Here is a 24,178-nt window from a genome sequence, read left to right on the forward strand (position 1 = left end):
TATATCCACAAAAGACTTCTGCACTAGCTGTCTACCTCTCTTACCTTTCCTGGAGTTAACCCATCTATGTGACTGTATCTGAGACTTTCTTCCCCTTTCTATAACTGCCATCCATCACACACTGTTGCTGTTGCAAATTCCTCATTGCTTCTAACTGTCTCTCCAACAGATCCATTCAATCTGATAAGATTTGCAGCCAGCAGCATTTATGGCAGATATAATCTGCAGTAACCCTTAAACTCTCTTTCAACTCCCACATCTGACAAGAAGTAACTATCACTCTATTAAAGGCCATTTTTTCTCCTTCACAATCTACAGACCCAGAAAATAACACCGCCTTATTCCTCTACAAACACTGCCTCAGCTTAAATTAATAGTTATGGCTTATATTTTAAGTTTAATCAAGAGACATATCTCCAAAAACATATAATCAAGAAAGAACCCACACTACTCACTACTGCAGATTCTCTGTAGGCCACACTTAAAACAACGATTAACTTATCTGATTCTGTGCTGTGAACTTCGCCCAACAGTTCCTCCAAGATTAGTTGTGAATTTCACTGTTTGTTAATTTTCCCAGATGCACTCCGATGTTCAGTGACACACGAATTCAAACATTAAAGGCAGTAACTGTGCAGGTTCTCTCTCTCTCTCTCTCTCCTGCAATGACTTCATCATGTGCTTTCTTTGTCTGTTCTTCTCCCTTTTAAAACTGCTGTTGTTTTGACTTTTTTTTCCAAAGTTCCAAAACAATGCAAAAGCATATAAAACAGTAATTGCTGCTCATGCAATTCGAGGAAATCACCTCCAGCACTTAAAATCCCTCAAAAAAAGAGTAGCTGTTACAACCAGAAAATTTTCCCATCTTCCATCTTGGATTACCTTTATTGTTTGATTAAAATAATTAGGTCTAGACTAAAGCAATATCAGTAACTGGGTTAAATATTTAATTTTATGTAGTGACGTTCAGAGTAGTGGGACTAAAGAGATAATATACACACATTCCATCTCAGTTATAACAGTACCACTGATAGGGTTGCTGTTGTGCTTTCACCCACAGCAGGTTAGTTGAAACTAAACTATTTTGGGTACTTACACCTGTTCCATACACACATGGCAAGCATCAGCACTGAACTTAATACATTTATATGGTGCAATGGTTTACAGACTATACCTGGAACCCTCTAAAAGCCTCTGTTTAAAATCAGTGATATGGGATGGTACTAAACTGACCCCATTTTAACCTTTACATATGTACAATACCGACTCCTTACAGTCCCCAGATCCTGACCCGCAACTTTGCTGCTCCACAATTCCCAGTGTCTCTATGGATCCAACACCCTTCTCCCCACCCCAGGCCAGACCCGATCTGACCTGACATCCTACCCTCCAGTGTCACAAGTCTCAACAAAAAACCCCTCCGCCAAATACGAACTCCTGTGACCCAAGCCCCAAATGGACTCGATCCACATTTACCTGCAGGCTCAATTTCAGAACTTGTACTTTGTGCAAGGCCAGAAAACATCTTGGCCTCAAATGTCAGTCCATAGATATCTCATCCTGAGCATCAAATGTTTGCAACAACTGGTGGGTTTCCTTGTAATTATGGCATTCCTCCATTCATTGACTTTTTCTGGCATAGACAAAAGTGAGGACTGCAGATGCTGGAAATCAGAGTCTAGATTAGAGTGGTGCTGGAAAAGCACAGCCAGTCATGCAGTATCCGATGAGCAGGAAAATCAACGTTTTGGGCAAAAGCCCTTCATCAGGAATATGCATGTTATTTTGGTAACAACATTTCGTTGTTACCCTGGAGGCAAATAACACTGTTCTACATCACTAACCCTTTCTCCATATTCAGTCAGCCCTCATCCGCCACAATCTGATTCTTACAATTGTTCAACATGTGTTAGCGGAAGATGTGGTGTCTCATCACTTTCCATGACGTATTCAGATTCTGAAAAAATGAGTCACCTGTAGCGTTGCTTGTAACTTGCTTTCTGGCTGAATGGGCTTCTGATGTCCAGAACCAGAAATCAATGATGCCTAATTGACATGCATGGAACTTTGGAAGGGCTGCACGTACAAGTGAGCAACTTCAAAGGGAACACTGGTAATCTGTGTCAATTAACCTCAAAGAATGCATCATTAATGGTCTGGTTGACATGTTGTAAAATTACCATTTTCCCATCATTATTTATAATCTTACCCAGACCTTTCCACTTCCTGTCCTTCTGTAATGTCGCATATCCCTAGGTTAAAATGAATTTCTGATGGCTTTATATGGTATTGGAAGGCTGGAACTTTCTCTGGCACCTCAAACTTAAATGCAAGGCTGTTCAGATAGAAAAGTGGAGTCAGTTGTAGCCCTTTCCCAAGTCGGAGGATGATCTATCATTATGAAAAAGGAATTTTTGGCTCTTTTCCAAAAAAGGTTGATAATAGCTGATAATCATTGGCAGCGTGTTGTTTAATGGACTACTCATGCCCAGGGTAAATGCTAAGTAGACCAACCAAGTTGTAAATATGATTTTATGAAGCATTTATTACTGCATGGTTTCTTTCACATATCCAAAACTAAAGTGATTTTTCATTAGTGTGATCATGACAATGTCCTTATTTTCACACAGATTCACACAAATCTCCCTCTTATCAGTTAGGAATTTAGCTGGTGGATCCACTCTGCTCCCTGTTCATTCTCCATTCGCTTGTTCATTATAACACATTTCTCTTTAACAATATCACTCTGGAGGGATTAAATCTCATCGTCGCATCTATGTAACACAAAATAAAACCCTTTATTACATACTTGCAGGTCCATTTGTACAAGTTTGTTCAAGTCTTGATAAACGTAGATCAGTATGGGCCATGATGACATCCTCCAAAATCATTTTTACATATGGACATAAGCAATACGTTGCAAGTTTAGTCTCCTCATTGCCTTTTATTCCCAAATCCATCAGTCAGATTTTTAACACATAAGATTGATGGGCCTGCAACCAATACAGTTTTAAAGATAAGTGGCCTTTTTTTCCCCATTGAACTCCTATCTCTTGATACCAATAATACCTGCTTCACACTTTGATTATTGTATTCCTTTGACAACATCTATCTTCTCCAACATCTGTATTGTGTAAACCATAACTCTACTGAAATATCAAAAGCAATTACCTGGTCACATTTGATGTCCAGTTTCAACTCAGTCTCTTCCATAGGCAACCTGCTCAATAGTACACTGTTAAACTGCTTTCCCCAGTGTGAGACATTACAGGGAACTAACACTATTTTTTAGTGATTTCAGTATGTTGTCATCATTTGGAGATGCCGATGTTGGACTGGGGTGTACAAAGTTAAAAATCGCACAACTGGTGTTGTGAGATTTTTAACTCAGTATGTTGTCATCCCCATCCAACTCTCAGTTTACAATTTTACTCTAGGCCATACTTTTTAAAGGATAAATGTAATATTTCAATCCAATCCACTTCCCACAGTGGACGTACTCCAATGCAGTGCAACTGAATGAATTTGCAAACAAAACATTTATTGCTGGCCTGGCGCTTCTTGTACAATTCACTCTGCCTTAACACTATCACAATCTTCTTCTTTCAAATCTTCTGTGTTGTGCCTGGTTTCAATAAAATAGCCAGACATCCCTGGGGTTAATTTCTCTTCTGAATCCCTAATTCCTGTCACTTGTTATAATAGAGCAGAGCAGTTCAGGCAGCATCCAAGGAGCAGCGAAATCGACGTTTCGGGCAAAAGCCCTTCATCAGGAATCAGCAGTCATTGTTTTTACCTACTTGTTATAATGGCCAGGGATAATACTACTCTCACTCCTTTTAATTATAATTCTCCTTTCCTGGCACTTCCACCCTGTGTGTTGGCAGTCAGCATTGATGCTGTCATTGAAACTCTCCATTCTTTGTTGAAGCGGTGAATGTCCCACTTGAGTTAGAGCTACGAAAGCCACCTGGAATGAATGTTTCCCCAGGCAGGTTCGATGAGGCCTCTGACATCTTTTCAAAAATATGTTTTGAAAACCCCCAAACCAGGGTTCACAGTTTGTGGATACTGTGTATGTTATTTAAAACTGAGATGAGGAGAAATTTCTTCACCCAGAGAATGATGAGCCTGTGGAATCCTGTGTCACAGAAAGCAATTGAGGACAAAACATTGAACGTTTTCAAAGAGTTAGATATAATTCTTAGGCTAAAGAGATCAAAAGGTATGGGGAGATAGCAGGAACAGGGTACTATGTTGGATGATCAGCCATGATCATATTGAAGGCAGAGTAGGCTTGAAGGGCCAAATAGCCTACTCCTGCTCCAATTTTCTATGTTTTTACGGGTTTCCTTCTTTTAATAGTAGGAATCTACGTTTGATATCTTAGCACAGACCAACAATTTTTAAAGCAAAAATTGGAGTTGGATATCTCCAAAGAGAATTTTTTCAAATCTTGAATGTAGTCTGTTAAATTCCATATTCTTCTATGAAATAACCATCCAACTTTCTAAACTGATCAAGTCTGACCACACCAGGTATGCATTTTAACAAATCATCTTTCGCATACATTTTGTCTGTGAATGTTAATCGGCTCTCCAAACCTTCCTTGGTTTCCAATTCTAGAGTCTCTTACAAAATTTTAATCTGTTCCTGCTTCTCATGGGAAGTCTCAGTGTCAAGGCCATATTTTGTTTTGTCTTTAATAAGGATACAACATCGGTCTACAAACATACATACACTGATGCATATGGATTTTAAAGGTTCACTTTCACAAAACATTGGTGGGACATAGTACTCTAAAAGGTTATACTTAATTCAGTCATTTTTCTCAAAAAAGTCAAATTTCTGTCTACAAATAGTTCTATGGATGGAATTTTACAGGAGCCTGAATAAGCTATGCTATGGCACGATATCCAGAAATAACTACATGGAAAGGTTTGTGAGGATTTTCTTGAGAAATTAGTTACATGTTCCAACAGAACTCTGGATGCTGAGATGAGATTTTCACTAAGGAGTAGTGAGTTGCTTATTAACAGGAAGATGTGTTTACTGACCAGACACGTACAATTTAAAGCACGGTACAGCACACGTGCAGATTTTGGGGGTTGGGAGGGGAAAAGAGATTGGCAGGACCTGCGAAGAGAGCTAAGGATGAGTGTGGAAGGGGGAGAGGGAATGCCAGCTCCTGGGCCCTCCTTGTGCAACTCCCTCCTGCATTCTGGAATCTTCTCATCATCTGCCACCCCAACTAAACCTTCAGCTTCTGGGGCTTTTTCACTCCAGGGGATCCCTCTTTCCTGCATCCAGCATCTCTCTCCCCACCAGTGAAGTCCAACTCAAAATTGTACACGCTTCCCTGTGCATGCACAGTAATACATTTGCACATCATACATAAAATCTGTGATGCCATCAGTACTTGCCCAATTAATGCACATGCATAGTTCCTGGTGTCAGCAAATACTGCGATGGCAGTGAACCCACACATTCACATCCACAGACCCTGGCACCTGCCAGCCTCTCTGCATCATCATGGCACATCTCTGATTTACTTGAACCAGGCTACTAGACTTCAAGCTGCACCAGTAATTATCACTGCAATGCTGCAGCAAGGACCCTTTGCCCCATGGACAGACTCTCAGTTCATCAATTAGATCAGGCCGCATCTCTGGGCAGCCTCCTTGCTGTCAGCTTTTACTCATACTAAGCCTGGCTGGATCCACATAGCATAGCTGCCTTGCATTGTTTGCCCTATAGCCAGAGCTACCAGGATCATATTACTTTTATCCTGCCTTGCTGTTTAATGCTGACACAATGCTAGCAAGTTTGTCATGGGTGTCAGCCTGTCTCAGTCAAGTCAGGGTTTTCGGCAAAGTGAGCCAAAGGGGCAGCCTCTGATACCAGTCCAGGGGCTTTGGTTCAGTCAGGGTCCTTTCTTCATATGGAGTGAGGAGTCCAAATGCTGGGCAGCTGGCCACTTGTTCTTGGCTCTTTCTGGCCGAATATGGGCTGTTAGTTCTTGGAATGAGAGAAAGGGAGGTGTTAAAGAGGGTGAAAGTAGGTCTCACAGATGTTGGTGTTGGTGCAGGTGGGCAGCACAAAGTCCATGTAGTGTTAGCAATGTGGGAATTGGGGGGAGGGAAGGTGCTTGCACACGAGAGAGAATTGTATAGCACAAGTCTTGTTGGGAGTTGGGTATAGTACGAAAGATAGAGTAGCAGACTGAGGTAGCAGAATGAAGACAGTAGCACTTACTTTATTTCGCCAGATAGAACAATGGCCTCGGTGGGAATCTCAGATCAGGCTGGCAGTGACTGATGTTGTGGCCTCCTCCAGACTGACAGTGTTTGTCCAGGTGTATATATTCTTTTTAAATATGACACCAGTGCAAGGGATTCCAACTCATTCTGGAATATCAAGAGAGTGGCAAGCTCTACTGATTAAAGCAAATGGGAGAATCAGGATAGCATTGGCCAAAAGGTGCCTCACAGGGGTGGAAGTAGGTAGTTGATAAGGGGAGCTTGGGATGATAATGCAAGAAAACTCATTAGATGTTGCACAGACAAATCCCCCTGGCATTTGACACAATTTATAATTAGTCAATAAAAAAACCTTATGATTTAGCCTTTTGTGTTTGGATCCAAGCCAGTGGACGAGATGAAAACCAAGTCAATAGATGTTACTAACTACTTAGCCTTACAACTCTTTTCACTCCTCATATTGTTCTATATTTACCCAGTCAACCTAACTATTTGGCATTTAACCATAATTAGACAGAGACACAAAATATATTTTAAAAGGTAACATTGAAAATATCAAAATGATTTTGGAAAGAGGAAGGAATGCAAAGAGATCATGCATCATTGTCCTCAAGATTACTTTTGCACAATAAAAAAAATCAATGCAATTTAAGCTTGTAAAACAGGTAAAAGATCTAAGAAACATTTCTAATGAGATTCTAATTAACTTACCTTCCATGCAGTAAAGTCTGAGCATTTAGCCAATGAAACATAAGCGAATTAGTTATGAATGGCTAAACCTCACAAGAAAGCAAATCTTAGCAGGACTTATACACTTAATGGTAAGGTCCCGGGGAGTGTTGCTGAACAAAGAGACCTTGAAGTGCAGGTTCATACTCCTTGAAAGTGGAGTCGCAGGTAGTTAGGATAGTGAAGGCGGCGTTTGGTATGCCTTCCTTTATTGGTCAGAGTATTGAGTACAGGAGTTGGGAGGTCATGTTGCAGCTGTACAGGACATTGAATAGGCCACTGTTGGAATATTGCGTGCAATTCTGGTCTCCTTCCTATCGGAAAGATGTTGTGAAACTTGAAAGGGTTCAGAAAAGATTTACAAGGATGTTGCCAGGGTTGGAGGATTTGAGCTATAGGGAGAGGCTGAACAGGCTGGGCCTGTTTTCCCTGGAGCGTTGGAGGCTGAGGAGTGACCTTATAGAGGTTTACAAAATTATGAGGGGCATGGATAGGAATAGACAAAGTCTTTTCCCTGGGGTCAGGGAGTCCAGAACTAGAGGGTATAGGTTTAGGGTGAGAGGGGAAAGATATAAGAGATATAAAAGATATAACTTTTTCCACACAGAGGGTGGTACGTGTATGAAATGAGCTGCCAGAGGAAGTGGTGGAGGCTGGTACAATTGCAACATTTAAGAGGCATTTGGATGGGTATATGAACAGGAAGGGTTTGGAGGGATATGGGCCGGGTGCTGACAGGTGGGACTAAATTGGATTGGGGTATCAGGTCTGCATGGACAGATTGGACCGAAGAGTCTGTTTCCATGCTGTACATCTCTATGACTCTAGAGGAGATTTTATTTACCATTTCTACCATTATACAACAGATACAGTAAAATGAGACAGTGTTCCTCCACTACTGAGGGTGGTACATTGACAGCACAAACTACACAATTGTACATGGCATACAGTGCATAAGAAGTGCAAAACACGCAAGTTACAGTGTAACAGAAGGATGAATGATAGACATTTATCCAGCAGCAATTCAGATGGGAAAGAGTCTGATTATACTGTGTTAAGGAGCCTGATGGGGGCTTGGGGAAAGAAACTGTTGCACAATCTGGCTGTTGCACAGTCAGACCATATTATCCGGTATCTTCTGCCAGATTGCAGGAGGGAGAAGAGTTTGAGTGAGGGGTGTGTGGGGTCCTTTACTGTGCTCTTAGCCTTTCCGTTTCAGGGTGTGGAGTAAATGTCTGTAATGGAGGGAGGAGCTTCTTCTCAGCTGTCCTCACTATCCATTGTAGGGTCTTACGATCCGAGATGGTGCAATTCCCGAACAGGCAGTGATGCAACAGCTCAGGCTACTCTCCCAATGAGCCTTCGAGAGAATGTGGTGAGAATGGGTGGCGGGTGGTGGGTTTTCCTCAGCCTGTGCAGCAAGTAGAAATTTACACAACAATCCTTTACTGTTTATGACATCTTTCGATTACAGCACTTCAGTATGCTTTCAATGGAAAAGAATAATTTGCCAGAGGTTGTCTCACTGGCTGAAGCTCAGGAGAATTAGCTGAAGTTGCTTTCTATTCTAAAATCAAAAAAAGAGTTTGCCAAAGATTTTCACGGACAGCTGTGTAAAGGCTCACTGATTAAGACATTTGATTTAGCCTTAAAATAGAGAGTCTGCATATGATGATGCTGTCCCAAGTACAATGTACTATTCATGCTGCCTCCTCATTACCATCACAATAGTTGTATAAACAAGTGTAGGAGCTGCACACTAGCTGTAGACACCAGGAACACAATCCTGCACTGTGGAATTGCTGTGACAAATACTGACAGGGTTCTGATGGCACCTTGCATGATGTTACAAGATAGGAGGAGAGACGTCCTCAACCCCAAGAGGCAATAGGTTTTCTGGACAATATCTCCACTGCTAGTGAAAGACAAAGAGGAAATCAAGGCCAGGGTTCTTAGTTCTCAGAACATGGCTACAATGCTAAATATTCAATGACATCACCAGGGTTGTCATGGTAACATACTACACTTATTCTGTTACACCTCCAACATTGCAGGTTCACTGAACAGAAGACTCAGATCCACCACTTCTTTCACTCTGCCAGAATCACTGCACAATGCGCCATTACATCTCCAATTTTCATTCCATCCCTCACTTCTCCACACCTCATTGTGGTATACTGCACACCAGTTATTTGACCATTTGTTTATTCTTTCATGCAAACTGAGCATTGCTAACGAGGCCGGCATTTAGAGTCATAGTCATAGAGATGTACAGCATGGAAACAGACCCTTCTGTCCAACCTGTCCATGCCGACCAGATATCCCAACCCAATCTAGTCCCACCTGCCAGCACCCGGCCCATATCCCTCCAAACCCTTCCTATTCATATACCCATCCAAATGCCTCTTAAATGTTGCAATTGTACCAGCTTCCACCACATCCTCTGGCAGCTCATTCCATATACGTACCACCCTCTGCGTGAAAATGTTGCCCCTTAGGTCTCTTTTATATCTTTCCCCTCTCACCCTAAACCTATGCCCTCTAGTTCTGGACTCCCTGACCCCAGGGAAAAGTCTTTGTCTATTTACTCTATCCATGCCCCTCATAAATTTTGTAAACCTCTATAAGGTCACCCTATAGCCTCCAATGCTCCAGGGAAAACAGCCCCAGCCTGTTCAGCCTCTTCCTGTAGCTCAGATCCTCTAACCCTGGCAACATCCTTGTAAATCTTTTCTGAATCCTTTCAAGTTTCACAACATCTTTCCGATAGGAAGGAGACCAGAATTGCACGCAATTTTCCAACAGTGGCCTAACCAATGTCCTGTACAGCCGCAGCATGACCTCCCAACTCCTGTACTCAATACTCTGACCAATAAAGGAAAGCATACCAAACACCTTCTTCACTATCCTAACTACCTGCGACTCCACTTTCAAGGAGCTATGAACCTGCACTCCAAGGTCCCTTTGTTCAGCAACACTCTCCAGAACCTTACCATTAAGTGTATAAGTCCTGCTAAGATTTGATTTCCCAAAATGGAGCACCTTGCATTTATCTGAATTAAACTCCATCTGCCACTTTTCAGCCCATTGGTCCATCTGATCAAGATCCTATTGTAATCTGAGGTAGGAGAAAGTGAGGACTGCAGATGCTGGAGATCAGAGCTGAAAATGTGTTGCTGGAAAAGCGCAGCAGGTCAGGCAGCATCCAAGGAGCAGGAGAATCGACGTTTCGGGCATGAGCCCTTCTTCAGGAAGGGCTAATCTGAGGTAACCCTCTTTATTGTCCACTACACCTCCAATTTTGGTGTCATCTGCAAACTTACTAACTGTACCTCTTATGCTCGCATCCAAATCATTTATGTAAGTGACAAAACGTAGAGGGCCCAGCAGCGATCCTTGTGGCACTCCACTGGTCACAGGCCTCCAGTCTGAAAAACACCACCCTCTGTCTTCTACCTTTGAGCCAGTTCTGTATCCAAACGGCTAGTTCTCCCCGTATTCCATGAGATCTAACCTTGCTAATCAGTCTCCCATGGGGAACCTTGTCGAATTCCTTGCTCAAGTCCATATAGATCACATCTACTGCTCTGCCCTCATCAATCTTCTTTGTTACTTCTTCAAAAAAACTCAGTCAAGCATTTATTGTTCATCCCTAACTGCTCTTGTGCTGAATGACTTGCCAGATGTGAGAGTTTAAGGAGAGTTTACGAGTCACTGTGGATGTTATCTGCAATAAGTGCTGTTGGTTGCGAATCCTATCATACCAAATGGATCGGTTGGAGAGACAGTTAGAGGCAATGAGGAATTTGCAACAGCACGGTATGTGATAGATGGCAGTTATAGAAAGGGGGAAAAGTCACAGATACAGTCACATAGATGGGTTAATTCCAGGAAAGGTAAGAAAGGTAGGCAGTTAGTGCAGGAGTCACCTGTGGCTATCCCCATTTCATACAAGTATGCTGTTTTGGAAAATGTAGGAGGTGATCGATTCACAGGAGAACGTAGCACGAACATCCAAGTTTCTGATATTGAGACTGGCTCTAATGCAACGAGGGGTACGTCGGGTTCTAAGAGATCAATTGTTCCGAGGTACAGATAAATGCTTCTGTCACCAGCAGTGAAAAAGCAGAATGGTGTGTTGCTTCCCTGGTGCCAGGATAAAGGATGTCTCAGAGAGGATGCAGAATGTTCTCAAAGGGGAGAGGGGCCAGCAGGAGGTCACTGTCCACATTGGAGCCAATGACATACGAAGGGAAAATGTTGAGATTCTGAAGGGAGATTACAGAGAGTTAGGCAGAAATTTAAAAAGGCGGTCCTCGAGAGTAGTAATATCTGGATGACTCCCAGTGCTACGAGCTAGTGAGGGTAGGAATAAGAGGATAGAGCAGATGAATGCATGGCTGAGGAGCTGGTGTATGGGAGAAGGATTCACATTTTTGGATCATTGGAATCTCTTTTGGGGTAGTAGTGACCTGTACAAGAACGACGGATTGCACCTAAATTGGAAGGGGACTAATATACTGGCAGGGAGATTTGCGAGAGCTGCTCGGGAAGACTTAAACTAGGAAGGTGAGGGGGTGGAGGTGGGGGAGGTGGGGTGGGACTCAGAGAGATAGTGTGGAAAGAGATCAATCTGAGACTGGTACAGTTGAGAACAGAAGCAAGTCAAACAGTCAGGGCAGGCAGGGACAAGGTAGGACTAATAAAGTAAACTGCATTTATTTCAATGCAAGGGGCCTAACAGAAGGCAGATGAACTCAGGGCATGGTTAGGAACATGGGACTGGGATATCATTGCAATTACAGAAACATGGTTCAGGGGTGGGCAGGACTAGCAGCTTAATGTTCCAGGATACAAATATTACAGGAAAGATAGAAAGGAAGGCAAGAAAGGAGGGGGAGTGGCATTTTTGATAAGGGATAGCATTACAGCTGTACTGAGGGAGGATATTCCCGAAAATATATCCAGGGAAGTTATTTAGATGGAACTGAAGTAAAAAAGGGATGATCACCTTACTAGGATTGTATTATACACCCCCTAATAGTCAGAGGGAAATTGAGAAACAAATTTGCAAGGAAATCACAGCTATCTGTAAGAATAATAGGGTGGTTATGGTATGGGATTTTAACTTTCCAAACATAGACTGGGACTGCCATAGTGTTAAAGGTTTAGGTGGAGAGGAATTTGTTAAATGCGTACAAGAAAATTTTCTGATTCAGTATGTGGATGTACCTACTGGAAAAGGTGCAAAACTTGGGAAATAAGGCAGGGCAAGTGACTGAGGTGTCAGTGGGGGAGCATTTTGGGGCCAGCAACCATAATTCTATTAGATTTTAAATAGTGATGGAAAAGGATGGACCAGATCTAAAAGTTGAAGTTCTAAATTGGAGAAAGGCCAATTCTGACGGTGTTAGGCAAGAACTTTCAAAAGCTGATTGGGGGCAGATGTTCACAGGTAAAGGGACGGCTGGAAAATGGGAAGCCTTCAGAAATGAGATGAGAATCCGGAGAAAGTATATTCCTGTCAGGGTAAAAGGGAAGGCTGGTAGGTATAGGGAATGCTGGATGACTAAAGACGTTGAGGAGAAAGTGAGGACTGCAGATGCTGGAGATCAGAGCTGAAAATGTGTTGCTGGAAAAGCGCAGCAGGTCAGGCAGCATCCAAGGAACAGGAGAATCGACGTTTCGGGCATAAGAAGGGCTTATGCCCGAAACGTCGATTCTCCTGTTCCTTGGATGCTGCCTGACCTGCTGCGCTTTTCCAGCAACACATTTTCAGCTAAAGAAGTTGAGGGTTTGGTTTAGGAAAAGAAGGAAGCATATGTCAGGTATAGACAGGATAGATCAAGTGAATCCTTAGAAGAGTATAAAGGAAGTAGGAGTATCACTCAAGAGGGAAATCAGGAGGGCAAAAAGGGGACATGAGAGAGCTTTGGCAAATAGAATTAAGGAGAATCCAAAGGGTTTTTACAAATAAAATAAGGACAAAAAGGTAACAAGGGAGAGAATGGGGTCCCTCAAAGATCAACAAGGCGGTCGGTGTGTGGAGCCGCAGAAAATGGGGGAGATACTAAATGAGTATTTTGCATCAGTGTTTACTGTGGAAAAGGAAATGGAAGATATAAAATATAGGGAAATAAATGGTGACACCTTGAAAAATGTCCATATTACAGGGGAGGAAGTGCTGGATGTCTTGAAATGCATAATGGTGGATAAATCCCCAGGACCTGATCAGGTGTACCCGAGAAGTCTGTGGGAAGCTAGAGAAGTGATTGCTCTTGCTGAGATATTTGTATCAATGATAGTCACAGGTGAGGTGCTGGAAGACTGGAGGTTGGCTAATGTGATGCCACTGTTTAAGAAAGGTGGTAAGGACAAGCCAGGGAACTATAGACCAGTGAGCTTGACGTCAGTGGTGGGCAAGTTGTGGAGGGAATCCTGAGGGACAGGATGTATCTGTAGTTGGAAAGGCAAGGACTGATTAGGGATAGTCAACATGGTTTTGTGTGTGGGAAATCATGTCTCACAAACTTGATTGAGTTTTTTGAAGCAACAAGATTGATGAAGGCAGAGCGGTAGATGTGATCTATATGGACTTCAGTAAGAAGTTCGACAAGGTTCCCCATGGGAGACTAGTTAGCAAGGTTAGATCTCACAGAATACAGGGAGAACTAGCCATTTGGATACAGAAGACAGAGTGTAGTGGTGGAGGGTTGTTTTTCAGACTGAAGGCCTGTGACCAGTGGAGTGCGCCCACTACTTTTCGTTATTTATATAAATGATTTGGATGTGAGCATAAGAGGTATAAGCTACTAAGTTTGCAGGTGACACCAAAATTGGAGGTGTAGTGGACAACAAAGAGGGTTACATCAGATTACAACAGGATCTTGACCAGCTGTGGATCACTTAATCAGTAACTTCTCAGTTCCTGCTCTCCTTTCACACAGTGAATCCAGGCTTTGTTTTGAATGCTGGAGCCATGGACATATCTCAGCTACTTGAGGAAGAAAAGGCTAAACATTTTGCTTTGTTCCTGATACCTGCAAATCTCTACATTATTTGCAGTCAATTTAGCAATGTCTCTCCCTGCAGCTCTAAATGACATTTACAAAAGCTATCTTCTTTTCGTACACATCCAATTCATCAACATTTCATAAATAAAAACAGAATAATGTAGCTTGCAGGGGATCTGCAATAATTAAAAAAAGAAGTCCTGAAGGAACAAAGCAGGTTTGGCAGCATCTGGGGAGAAAGAAACAACTTTCACTCAAACAATTGCCATTATTTTTCTCTCTCTACCAATGCTGCCAGACCTGCTGAGTTTTTCCAAAAATTTCTGTTATTGAATCAGCATATTATCATCATGTAGGAATTCACAAATCCCCCTTGACTCAGCTATTTTGGAATAGTTTATAGCAAAATAAAGGAATTACTAGATCTGACCAAACCCCTAGACCCTGCTATCAAAACTGTCAAAGAGCAACAGTGCCAGTGAGAAAAGAGAGAGAGAGTGAGGATGGACCAGACAGACAGTAACATCTATCCTGGTAGTTTTTCTCATCCATCTGTCAAAACCCAGGTGACTGGGAATAAAAATAAGATTTACTAATATTAGCAAATCTATTACCTGACCACCCTTTTGAGGAGGTGGACACACCAATTTAGATAAGTTCATCTGGTTTAGTCAGTAGCTAGGGACTGGAGGGTGTGACTGCGAGAGAGACAATTCTGGAGTTTGAGCAAGTCAAAGTGGAGGAGTCTTAGCCCTTTATGTGCCCATTTCAATTGTTGAGGCTCTTGCACCTTGTTTGGCTGTGGGATAGAGGAACAAACTGACCATGGCATTGCGGTAAAGAAAGACATTCAAGGGGGACTGTGGAGGGAATTAAAAAGATTGTCATGGTAGTAGAGGATAGTACAGTCTGTGTATAGACACAGTTCTCTGCAATTGAGTGTCTTGGAGTTCAAATAGCAATGCTGCATGTAGTGCCAGGGTTCAGTACTTCTGCCCTGACAGTGAAAGGGTCTTACAATGACAGGAAGAAGATTGAGTTGCCATCATTCATGCGAATACCAAAGACATTGACGGATCTAGGAAACAGGTTCTTCTGAGAGAACATGAACAGATAAAACAAAAAGCTGGACTGTGGGATATTTACATGAGCTAAAAGCAAATTGGAGCAGGATAAATAGGATTAGAGCATGAAATGCATGGCTCAAAGATTATTAAGGGGAGGTCTTCACCCAAACCATGCTGAGAAATGTGCTCCAGTGAATTTTAGATACAGTTTTGAACTAAATAGTGGGAATAAGGAATCAAGTGAGAGAAGATGTGACAAATTAAAGTTAAAAGTTTGCAAAGTTGAAAAATGAAAATTGATAATGAGAGTGTAACAGAAAGGGACATGATGTTCAAACGGAGTAACCAGGATATAAGGTTAGAAGCTGTGAATTTTTTTTAAAAAGGCACTCTGTCTGAATGCATTTACAACAAGGCAGATGAATTGACAGCACAAAAGGAAGTAAACAGAAACAATTACAGAATGCTGAAGAAATTTGCCACACTCTCAGCATCTGACAAGAGTGAAACAGAGTTAACTATTCGAGTGCGGTATGACACTTCTTCAGAACTTCTGCTGTCAGACCTGCTGAGTTTCTCCAGCATTCTCTGTTTGTTTCAGATTTCCAGCATCTGCAATATTTTGCCTTTATGATGTCACTACCAGTACAAGGACTTAGCTGCAAAGTGACCAAGGCTGGCAACTGAACGCTCGGAGTATTCAACACTTACGAAGAAAACAGAAAAGAGAGTGGGAAAGCACCGTTAACAAAGGATGAGAGCAATCCCTCAGTGAGACAGAATCTTCGATCAAAGCACACAAGATGTAAGATCAGTTCGGGTGGAGTTAACCAAGAATTATCAAATATTGGTGGGGCTCATTTATTGGCCTGCATAGTAATGTAGTGCAAGATATAAATCCGGAAATCAGAGTTGGATATAATAAGGCAAACTTCAAACTACATATTGACTGGCTAAAACTAATAAGCAGTAATGACATGGAGAACAATTTCCTGGATAGTACGCAAGATGGTTTGTAAACTGTATGTTGAGTAACCAACTAATTAGCTATCTAAGATCTAGCAATGTGCAATGAGAAAGGGCCAAATATAAATTTCATAGGGAAGAAACCTTTAAGGAAACTGACTGTAATGATGGAGTGCACATCAAATTTGAAAGTGAACTATCTTTGGTTCCAAAAATCTTAAATCTAAAAATAACTACAAAAACACGGGGAGCAAATCAACTATAGTAGATTGACAAATGACACAAAAGTGCCTATACAGTTGCCAAAAATGTAGTAGACCTGAAGATTGGGAAAACTTTTATGTGAGAAATATAAAAGGCAGACTGTAAACAAAACTCCATAGGTATTTTAGAAGGAAGATTAGCAGAGACAAATACATTTAAGTCAACAAACACTTTGTGTGGCTGACCTCACTGACAAAGATATGGAAAATCTCCTAGAAAGGGAACCAAGAGGCTAGCAAAAATGAGAAACTGAAAAGGAATTAGTATTAGTTAACAAGAAGTACTACAGAAATAGTATTACAAGTGAATATATCCCTTGGACCTGATAATCTGCATCCCAAAATGCTGAAAGAAGTGATACAGAGATAGCGGATGCATTGGTGATTGCCGTCCAAAATTCTATAGGATTTTGGAACAGCACCTGTAGATTGGAAGGTGGCAAATGGTATATCATAATTTAAGAAAGGGAGAGAAAACACAGGGAACAAAAACTTGCTAAGTTAACACTAGCAATTACTATAATATTAGAATTTATTTTAAAGAATGCAATAACTGGACTGTGAGATTATAATATATTTCAGTGTCATTTACTTTAAGACTGGATTTTTTGAAATAATAATGTATGGTGTTTCTGTGTATTTGAGGAATTTCATTATTAACTTTTCAGTATCTCCATAGCCACGGTGATTTCCTTTATAACAACTGAAGGGAATAGCTTTCAAAGCTAACGGCTTTTTCTATACCTTAGCAGGGGCTTAGAACAAAAGGTTAATAATTATGCATCATGGCTTCTGTTTCAATGTTGTCAAATTGTGCTTTTTCTTAAACGGAAGGAAAACACCTGTAAGCTTTGGGAAAACATTTTTTAGGTTTTCAGTTTGGACATGTTCTGCAGAAGCCCTTTGATGAAGGTGGATTCATAAATCACTACTCATCAAGAAGGGGATAAGATAGTAAAACAAGATAACTATAGAGTAAGAAGGTTAGTGATAATCTCAGGGGAGAAATATTTGAATAAACTCTGAAACTTCTTTAATTTCTCCTCCCAGGATAGTCCTGCTATCCCAGTCTGGTGAAATTTCATCAACACCCTGTATGGTAAAGATATCCTTCCTTAGAAAAGGAAATCAAAACTGGTTATCCATATTAAAAGATGAAAGACTTAACAACAATCTAGGTTTGTTCACTATATCATTTTACTTGAATGACACTGTAATCTTTAGCTATAAATTTTGTGTCTTATGGTCCTGCTTCACAACCACCTGATGAAGGAGCAACGCTTCGAAAGCTAGTGCTTCCAAATAAACCTATTGGACTATAACCTGGTGTTGTGATTTTTAACCTTCCAAACTAGATTCTGATCATTCGCAGACTTGGGGATTACAATCTTATGTTTGGTCCACACATCTAAATCAAATTACGTGGTTTGTGTATAGTGAGTACTGATTCTTGTGATACCCCACTAATTATAACCTGCCAATCTAACAATAATTGGTTTATTCTTACTGACTTATCTCTGATAATGAATTCTCCATTTATGACCATATATTACCCCTAATTCCATGTGTTCTAATTCTGACTAGCCTTCTGTTTTAAGTTTCACCAAAAATCTAATGTACCACATCACATTTTAAAATCTTTTCCCTTTAATGAACCATGACTCTCCTTTCATAGATCCATGCTGACTCTACCAATCCAACTATAATTTTCTAAGTGACCTATTATAATTCTAGCTGATGTTATTATGGAAGGTATGTGGGGGAAGGTAGCTGAGAGTGCGATAGGTGGATGGAGGTGGGATAATGGTAATAGGTCAGAGGGGAGGGTGGAGCCGATAGGTGGGAAGGAAATGGACAAGTAGGACAGGTCATGAGGGCATCTCCAGCATCTGCAGTCCTCACTTTTGCCTACAAGAAAAGGAAGGCAGATTATTATCTGAATGGTGGCAGGTTAGGAAAAGGTGAGACGCAACGAGACCTAGGTGTCATGGTGGAATAGCTCCTGAAGTTGGTGTGCAGATGCAGCAGTCAGCTAGGAAATCTAATGAGGTGAGGCCACACCTTGAGTAGTGTGTGCAGTTTTGGTCTCCTAGTCAGAGGAAAGACATTCTTGCTATTGAAGGAGTCCAGTGAAAGTTCACCAGACTAGTTCCTGAGTTGGCAAGACTGACATATGAAGGAAGACTATATCAAATGGGCTTGTCCTCACTGGAATTTAGAAGAATGGAGGGGGATCTCAGAGAAACATATGAAATCATGACAGTACTAGATAGGTTAGATGTGGGAAGAATCTTCCCAATGTTAGACAAGTCCAGAACTAGGGTCAGAGTCTAAGAATAAAGCAGTTTGTCATCCAGGACTGAGATGAGAAAGAATTTCTGCATTCAGAGTTATGAACCTGTGGAATTCTCTCCTGCAGGAAGCTGTTGGGGCCAGTTTGTTAGATATATTCAAGAGGGAGCTGGATGTGGCCCTTACTGCTAAATGGATCAATGGGTATGGACAGAGGGCAGGAGTGGGGTACTCAAACTGCATGATCAGCCATGATCATATTGAATGGTGGTGAAGGCTCAAAGGGCCAAATGGCCTACTCCTGAACCTATGTTTCTATGATAGATTTCTATAGAGCGGCACGGTGGCTCAGTGGTTAGCACTGCTGTCTCACTACACCAGGGACCCAGATTCGATTCCTGCCTTGGACGACTGTCTATGTGGAGTTTGCACATTCTCCCAATGTCTGCGTGGGTTTCCTCTGTGTGCTCTGGTTTCCTTCCACTTTCCAAAGATGTGCAGGTCAGGTGAATTAGCCATGATAAATTGCCCATAGTGTTAGGTGCATTAGTCAGGGGTAAATGTGAGGTAAATGTAGGGCAGGGATCTGAGTGGGTTACTCTTCGGAGGGTCGGTGTGGACTTATTGGGCCGAAGGGCCTGTTTCCATACTGTAGGGAATCTAATCTAATCTAATCTAAAGATATTAAGGAATACGGATACAGGGGGAAAATGGCATTAAGCTGTTAAGTCAGCCATGATCTTGTTCTTGAAACTTCTTCTGGAGGTCGTCACTGGACTCAAAACGCTTTCTCTCCACAGATGCTGCCAGACCTACTGAGCTCCTCTAGCAATTTCTGTTTGTGTTTTAGATTTCCAGCATATGCAGTTCTTTGGGTTTTCTTTCAAAGCAATAGAGACAGGTTGTGTTGTAAAGATGTGCAAGAGTTAAAACATGCCCATAGAGTCCGATATCAATGCCATTTCAAAATGGCGACCACATATACTCATGCTGATGATTTGCTTCTAAACTTGCAGTATAAGTCAATGACAGTTTTGAGGAAGTTTGAAGCTTTGACAGATGACTTATATACTGATATCTATGGTATTTCAGGATACATTTACTTTTTGATTGTTATCACTAATTTTCTGACAGCAACGATGCTTCATTTTGTAGTTAGACAATTTTCCATTGGTACTAAATTTGGTCTGATATTTTTGCACCAGTATATGCACAAATAGAACAAAGCAATTATGCTTACTAAACAATCACGGAATCTTGGGCACAATTTATGCACATAAAAACAATACCTCCAAATCTCAAGTATTTATACTGGTCTCTCTCCACCTGTAGTAATGGATCCACCAAAGTTAGAGCTTCACAAACCAGGCTCCTGAAATTCCATGTGTTTAGGCTCTCCCAAATTTTAAACTAGATTTTCAGGTGCATTGGGGAACAAAGTCCTATTTCTAGCGCTCCACTGTGACAGTTTTGCAAATTTTTATGTTCTTGTACAAGTCATTATAAAAATGGGAAAAGCTTCCCTGGTCAGGGGTCCTAAATACGCTCCCAATATCACACTCACTTTAAGTATTTTCCTCAGGCCCAGATTTCTCCCTAATTTATTTGTGTAACACTGAACGCAAACTTTGTCTTGAATGACCAAAATCTGGTATTTTAAAAACAATACATTTGAAATGTTTCCTTTACGAAATATTCATTGACATTTTTATGAATAAGTTAGCAAAGTTTGCTTAATAGAAAATAGGTTTATCATTAGAAAGCAAGTAGTTGAAACTTAGATCCAATCTCCCAACTGGAAGAAACCTAATTCTAAATGACTAAAGTATCTTTTAAAAATCTGTTTTCTCATTAGGTCGTTAATTTAAATTTTCTTCCATCAAAATGATCCAGCTTAAATTGTTGAAGCAGTCAAATGAGTACAATTAGAGAAAATCCCAACATAACTTATGTTGATGTTAGGGTGTGCTTTCAGTATGATGGTTTTAAAACCATTGAAAAAGATTGCAGAAACATGAGTTGTTCTTATTGGGATGTACAACTTTAATTTTTATGCTTAAAATTCTTCAATTTTTGTGCTTGTTGCACAGATATCATGGGAATGGCACCAAAAGAAACTTGCAAAACTTTAGCAAAATTCAGGAACAGAATATATACATGTGAGTTTAGCATTTTCCATGATGCACATTCACTTTTTGCAGTTTCATCTATACTAAAAATATAGCTGGAAATTTAGATCTAATTTGACATTAGAAGATAGAAAATAGAAAACAGGAAACAGCATCATTTGAGTTGAAACTTCCAGGTTGTGTCCTTGTAGGAAATTCCAAGGCAATGGAGATGGTGCAGGACCTGAGAAATAAAAACCATCGCCACTCCCTAACCACCCAACACCCGGAGGAAGAATGGTTCTGTTCTGCCTCGGGACCCTCCAACCCCACGCCATCAATGTGGATTTCACCAATTTCCTCAGTTCCCCTCCCCCTACTTTATCCCAGTTCCAAACTTCCAACTCTGCACCACCCTCATAACCTGTCCCACCTGTCCATCTTCTTTCCCACCTATCTGCTCCACCTTCCTCTCCGACCTATCATGATTATCCCCACCTCCATCTCCATTTACCTATCACACTCAGCTACCTCCCTCACAGCCCTACCCCCCTCCCATTTATCTCACCGCCCCCTTGGCTCTCAGCCTCATTCCTGACGAAGGGCTTTTGTCTGAAAGGTTGATTCCCTTGCTCCTTGGATGCTGCCTGACTTGCTATGCTTTTCCACACTCTCGACTCTAATCTCCAGCATCTGCAGTCCTCACTTTTGCCTTTATAAATCTGTACTCAGTTGTAAAGTTGAATACACACTGCATATATGTAACAGCTGAACAGGATTTTAGTCTAGGAAAGCATAAAGAACAAAAATCACAGATTACCATAGTAACAAGGAGGCTTTTGCCATCAATTCCCACCATCGCCAAGGATCCCTTGAGCAAAGTGGTGAGTAAATAAGAAAATCAGATTGACTCTTATCTCAATATTTTCAATTTTATGAAAAATCTAAACAAATTGGAGATGATTAATCACTAAACTAATGCTCATGTCCACCAAAAAGTGGAAATATTAAATGGAGTTAGAGTTTAAATTTGCCTTTTCTTTCAATTAAACTTCCTATTAAACTCAACTAAGCATTTGGCTCCGAAACCCAATTGGGGACAATTTAGGTCACTGTGTGAACTTTTCCACTTGAATGAAATTAAAAGCAGATTACAGCTCATGAATATGCATTGCTTAATTCTGTATTATTCGATTGCTATGTTAAAAATTAAAAACTTTGTCAACTTATGCTTTTTCTCCACATGGTCATTGAATTTGCAATGTGCTCACATTTGCATTAATAAAGAAGAATGCACTAATATACACTAGTTCAATTATTTTATTGAGAAAAGAAAATGTGGTTGTTTTTTTTTTAAGAAAAAGCTACTTTCCATCTCTTATTAGAGCAATTTTCCCTAAAATTGCTTATGTTCTCATTTATATAACAGAAGGTTGCCATGGTCACTTAACAGCAGCTTTATCCTTTCATGTACAAAATCTCTCCAAGTGCAGCAGAGGCTGCCCCTTGCACGGGCACAAATCAATGTTAGAACTTGTTTCCCTTGTCATTCAGCGTCAGAGCAAACAAACACTAACTGTAAGGTGTTGCCTTGACATACACCCCTGCCAGCAGGAACTTCTGTTCTTAGTATCCACTGGGGAGTAGGAATGTGTGTAATTGTTTAGCAAGGCAAGAAAAAGGACGAGTTTATTTTACAAAAGACAAGTTTCTTTTTCACGTTTGGAAACAAATCCCTTAAAACTCTGTATTTTCATATTCTAAACAATGGAAACATTATTTTTATATAGAGAAAGCATTGCAAAGTAAATTACATAATAAAATCGCATCCTGTAGTACGGGTTAAACTAGTTACTGTCTTAACAAATTTCTGTGCTTTATTCAAGATCCTTAATGTTCAAACAACGCCTTAAAATTCAAAGAATACATTTTTATTTAAATGCTTCCTTATTCAAAGAATGGATCAGATAGAAAAGTAATATTCAGGTGAACCATGCCTAATATTTTGAGCAGGCTTAAACTATCATATCCTCACATTTACACATTTGTAATTACCTGATTTAACCAACAGTCCCTGGGACGGCCTAGCTGAAGCTCTTGTCTGCTCCCACATTTTCTGAGACTTCGGGCAATGTTTTCCTGTTGCTGCGTTCCTCTCTCAAACTAATGGATCGGAGAAGTGAATTGTTTCATTGGTTTCTGCTCTCTTGGGTTCTCCTCCCCAGTCCTGTCTGCAATGTTGAAGTCTATTGCAGCTCAGCCTGAACAGCAGAAAGATGAGTCACGTGGCTCGCCCTGCTGCAGAACTCCAGCCTCTCCTGCTGTCAGCTTCAGACAGCTCAAACAGGAGGCTGCTTCTCTTACCCTTCAACATATTGATCGCAAACAGAGTGGAAGCTTGCAGCATTTCCCTTCAGAAAAGACACATTTTGTAAAAAGAAGTGCTGTCATCACTGAAGACCCACTTTTATTTCCCTGAAAGTTAATAAATTAACTCTCGGACCGCCCTTACCATTTCTGTAACTAAGACTTGTTTCCATCAGATGTTCTGGAGCTCATGATTTGAAACAAAATGTGAAAACATTCAAAATCATGACTTCGAGGAGATACAGGGCTGAGTGTCACTCAACATGCAACCTTCCGTCACTTTAAAAACATGGCCTCCTGATTTGGTTTCTGCTAGAATGCTGAAGCATCTTGGAAGAGATTGGGCTGAGTCATACGGTTAGTTGACTCAGTACAAGTTTGATCAGGTTCTACAGAGGGTTTCTCTTCTGCAAGGTTTGATAAGAGTTTCGGTTCAGCACCTTACCAAACTTACCTGATTAATTGGTGCTGGAAATGTGTTGCTGGAAAAGCGCAGCAGGTCAGGCAGCATCCAAGGAACAGGAGAATCGACGTTTCGGGCATAAGCCCTTCTTCAGGAATGGGGAAAGTTTGTCCAGCAGGCTAAGATAAAAGGTAGGGAGGAGGGACTTGGGAGAGGGGCATCGGAAATGTGATAGGTGGAAAGAGGTCAAGGTGAGGGTGATAGGTCAGACTGGGGTGGGGGCGGAGAGGTCGGGAAGAAGATCTCAGGTTAGGAAGGCGGTGCTGAATTTGATGGATTTGACTGAGACAGGGTGGGGGGAGGGGAAATGAGGAAACTGGTGAAATCCGAGTTCATCCCTTGTGGTTGGAGGGTTCCTAGCCGGAAGATGAGGCGTTCTTCCTCCAACCGTCGTTTTGTTGTGGTCTGATGATGGAGGAGTCCAAAGACCTGCATATCCTTGGTGGAGTGGGAGGGGGAATTGAAATGTTGAGCTACAGGGTGGTTGGGTTGGTTGGTCCGGGTGTCCCAGAGGTGTTCTCTGAAACGCTCCGCAAGTAGCCGGCCTGTCTCCCCAATATAGAGGAGGCCACATCGGGTGCAGAGGATGCAATAGATGATATGCGTGGAGGTGCAGGTGAATCTGTGGCGGATATGGAAGTTTCCTTTGG

General features: G+C 41.3%; 1 protein-coding gene across 5 annotated transcripts in view; it reads right to left on the minus strand.

Annotated features, from left to right (window-relative positions):
* LOC122559039 (protein FAM107B) overlaps nucleotides 1–24,178 on the minus strand; it is a 213,864-nt gene that overhangs the window by 43,412 nt on the left and 146,274 nt on the right. The window contains exon 1 of one of the 5 annotated variants that reach the window (XM_043708197.2): nucleotides 22,754–22,935. The exons of the other annotated variants lie outside the window; for them this stretch is intronic. Within the exon in view, the coding sequence (XP_043564132.1) occupies nucleotides 22,754–22,811 (58 nt within the window). The 5' untranslated portion in view covers nucleotides 22,812–22,935. Of the gene's footprint in view, nucleotides 1–22,753; nucleotides 22,936–24,178 lie in introns of those variants that run through there. 5 annotated transcript variants of the gene reach the window in all.

This window comes from Chiloscyllium plagiosum, unplaced genomic scaffold (assembly GCF_037043375.1).
Source record: "Chiloscyllium plagiosum isolate Xiang-an unplaced genomic scaffold, Cpla_swu_hap1 HiC_scaffold_14, whole genome shotgun sequence".
Classification (NCBI taxonomy): domain Eukaryota; kingdom Metazoa; phylum Chordata; class Chondrichthyes; order Orectolobiformes; family Hemiscylliidae; genus Chiloscyllium; species Chiloscyllium plagiosum.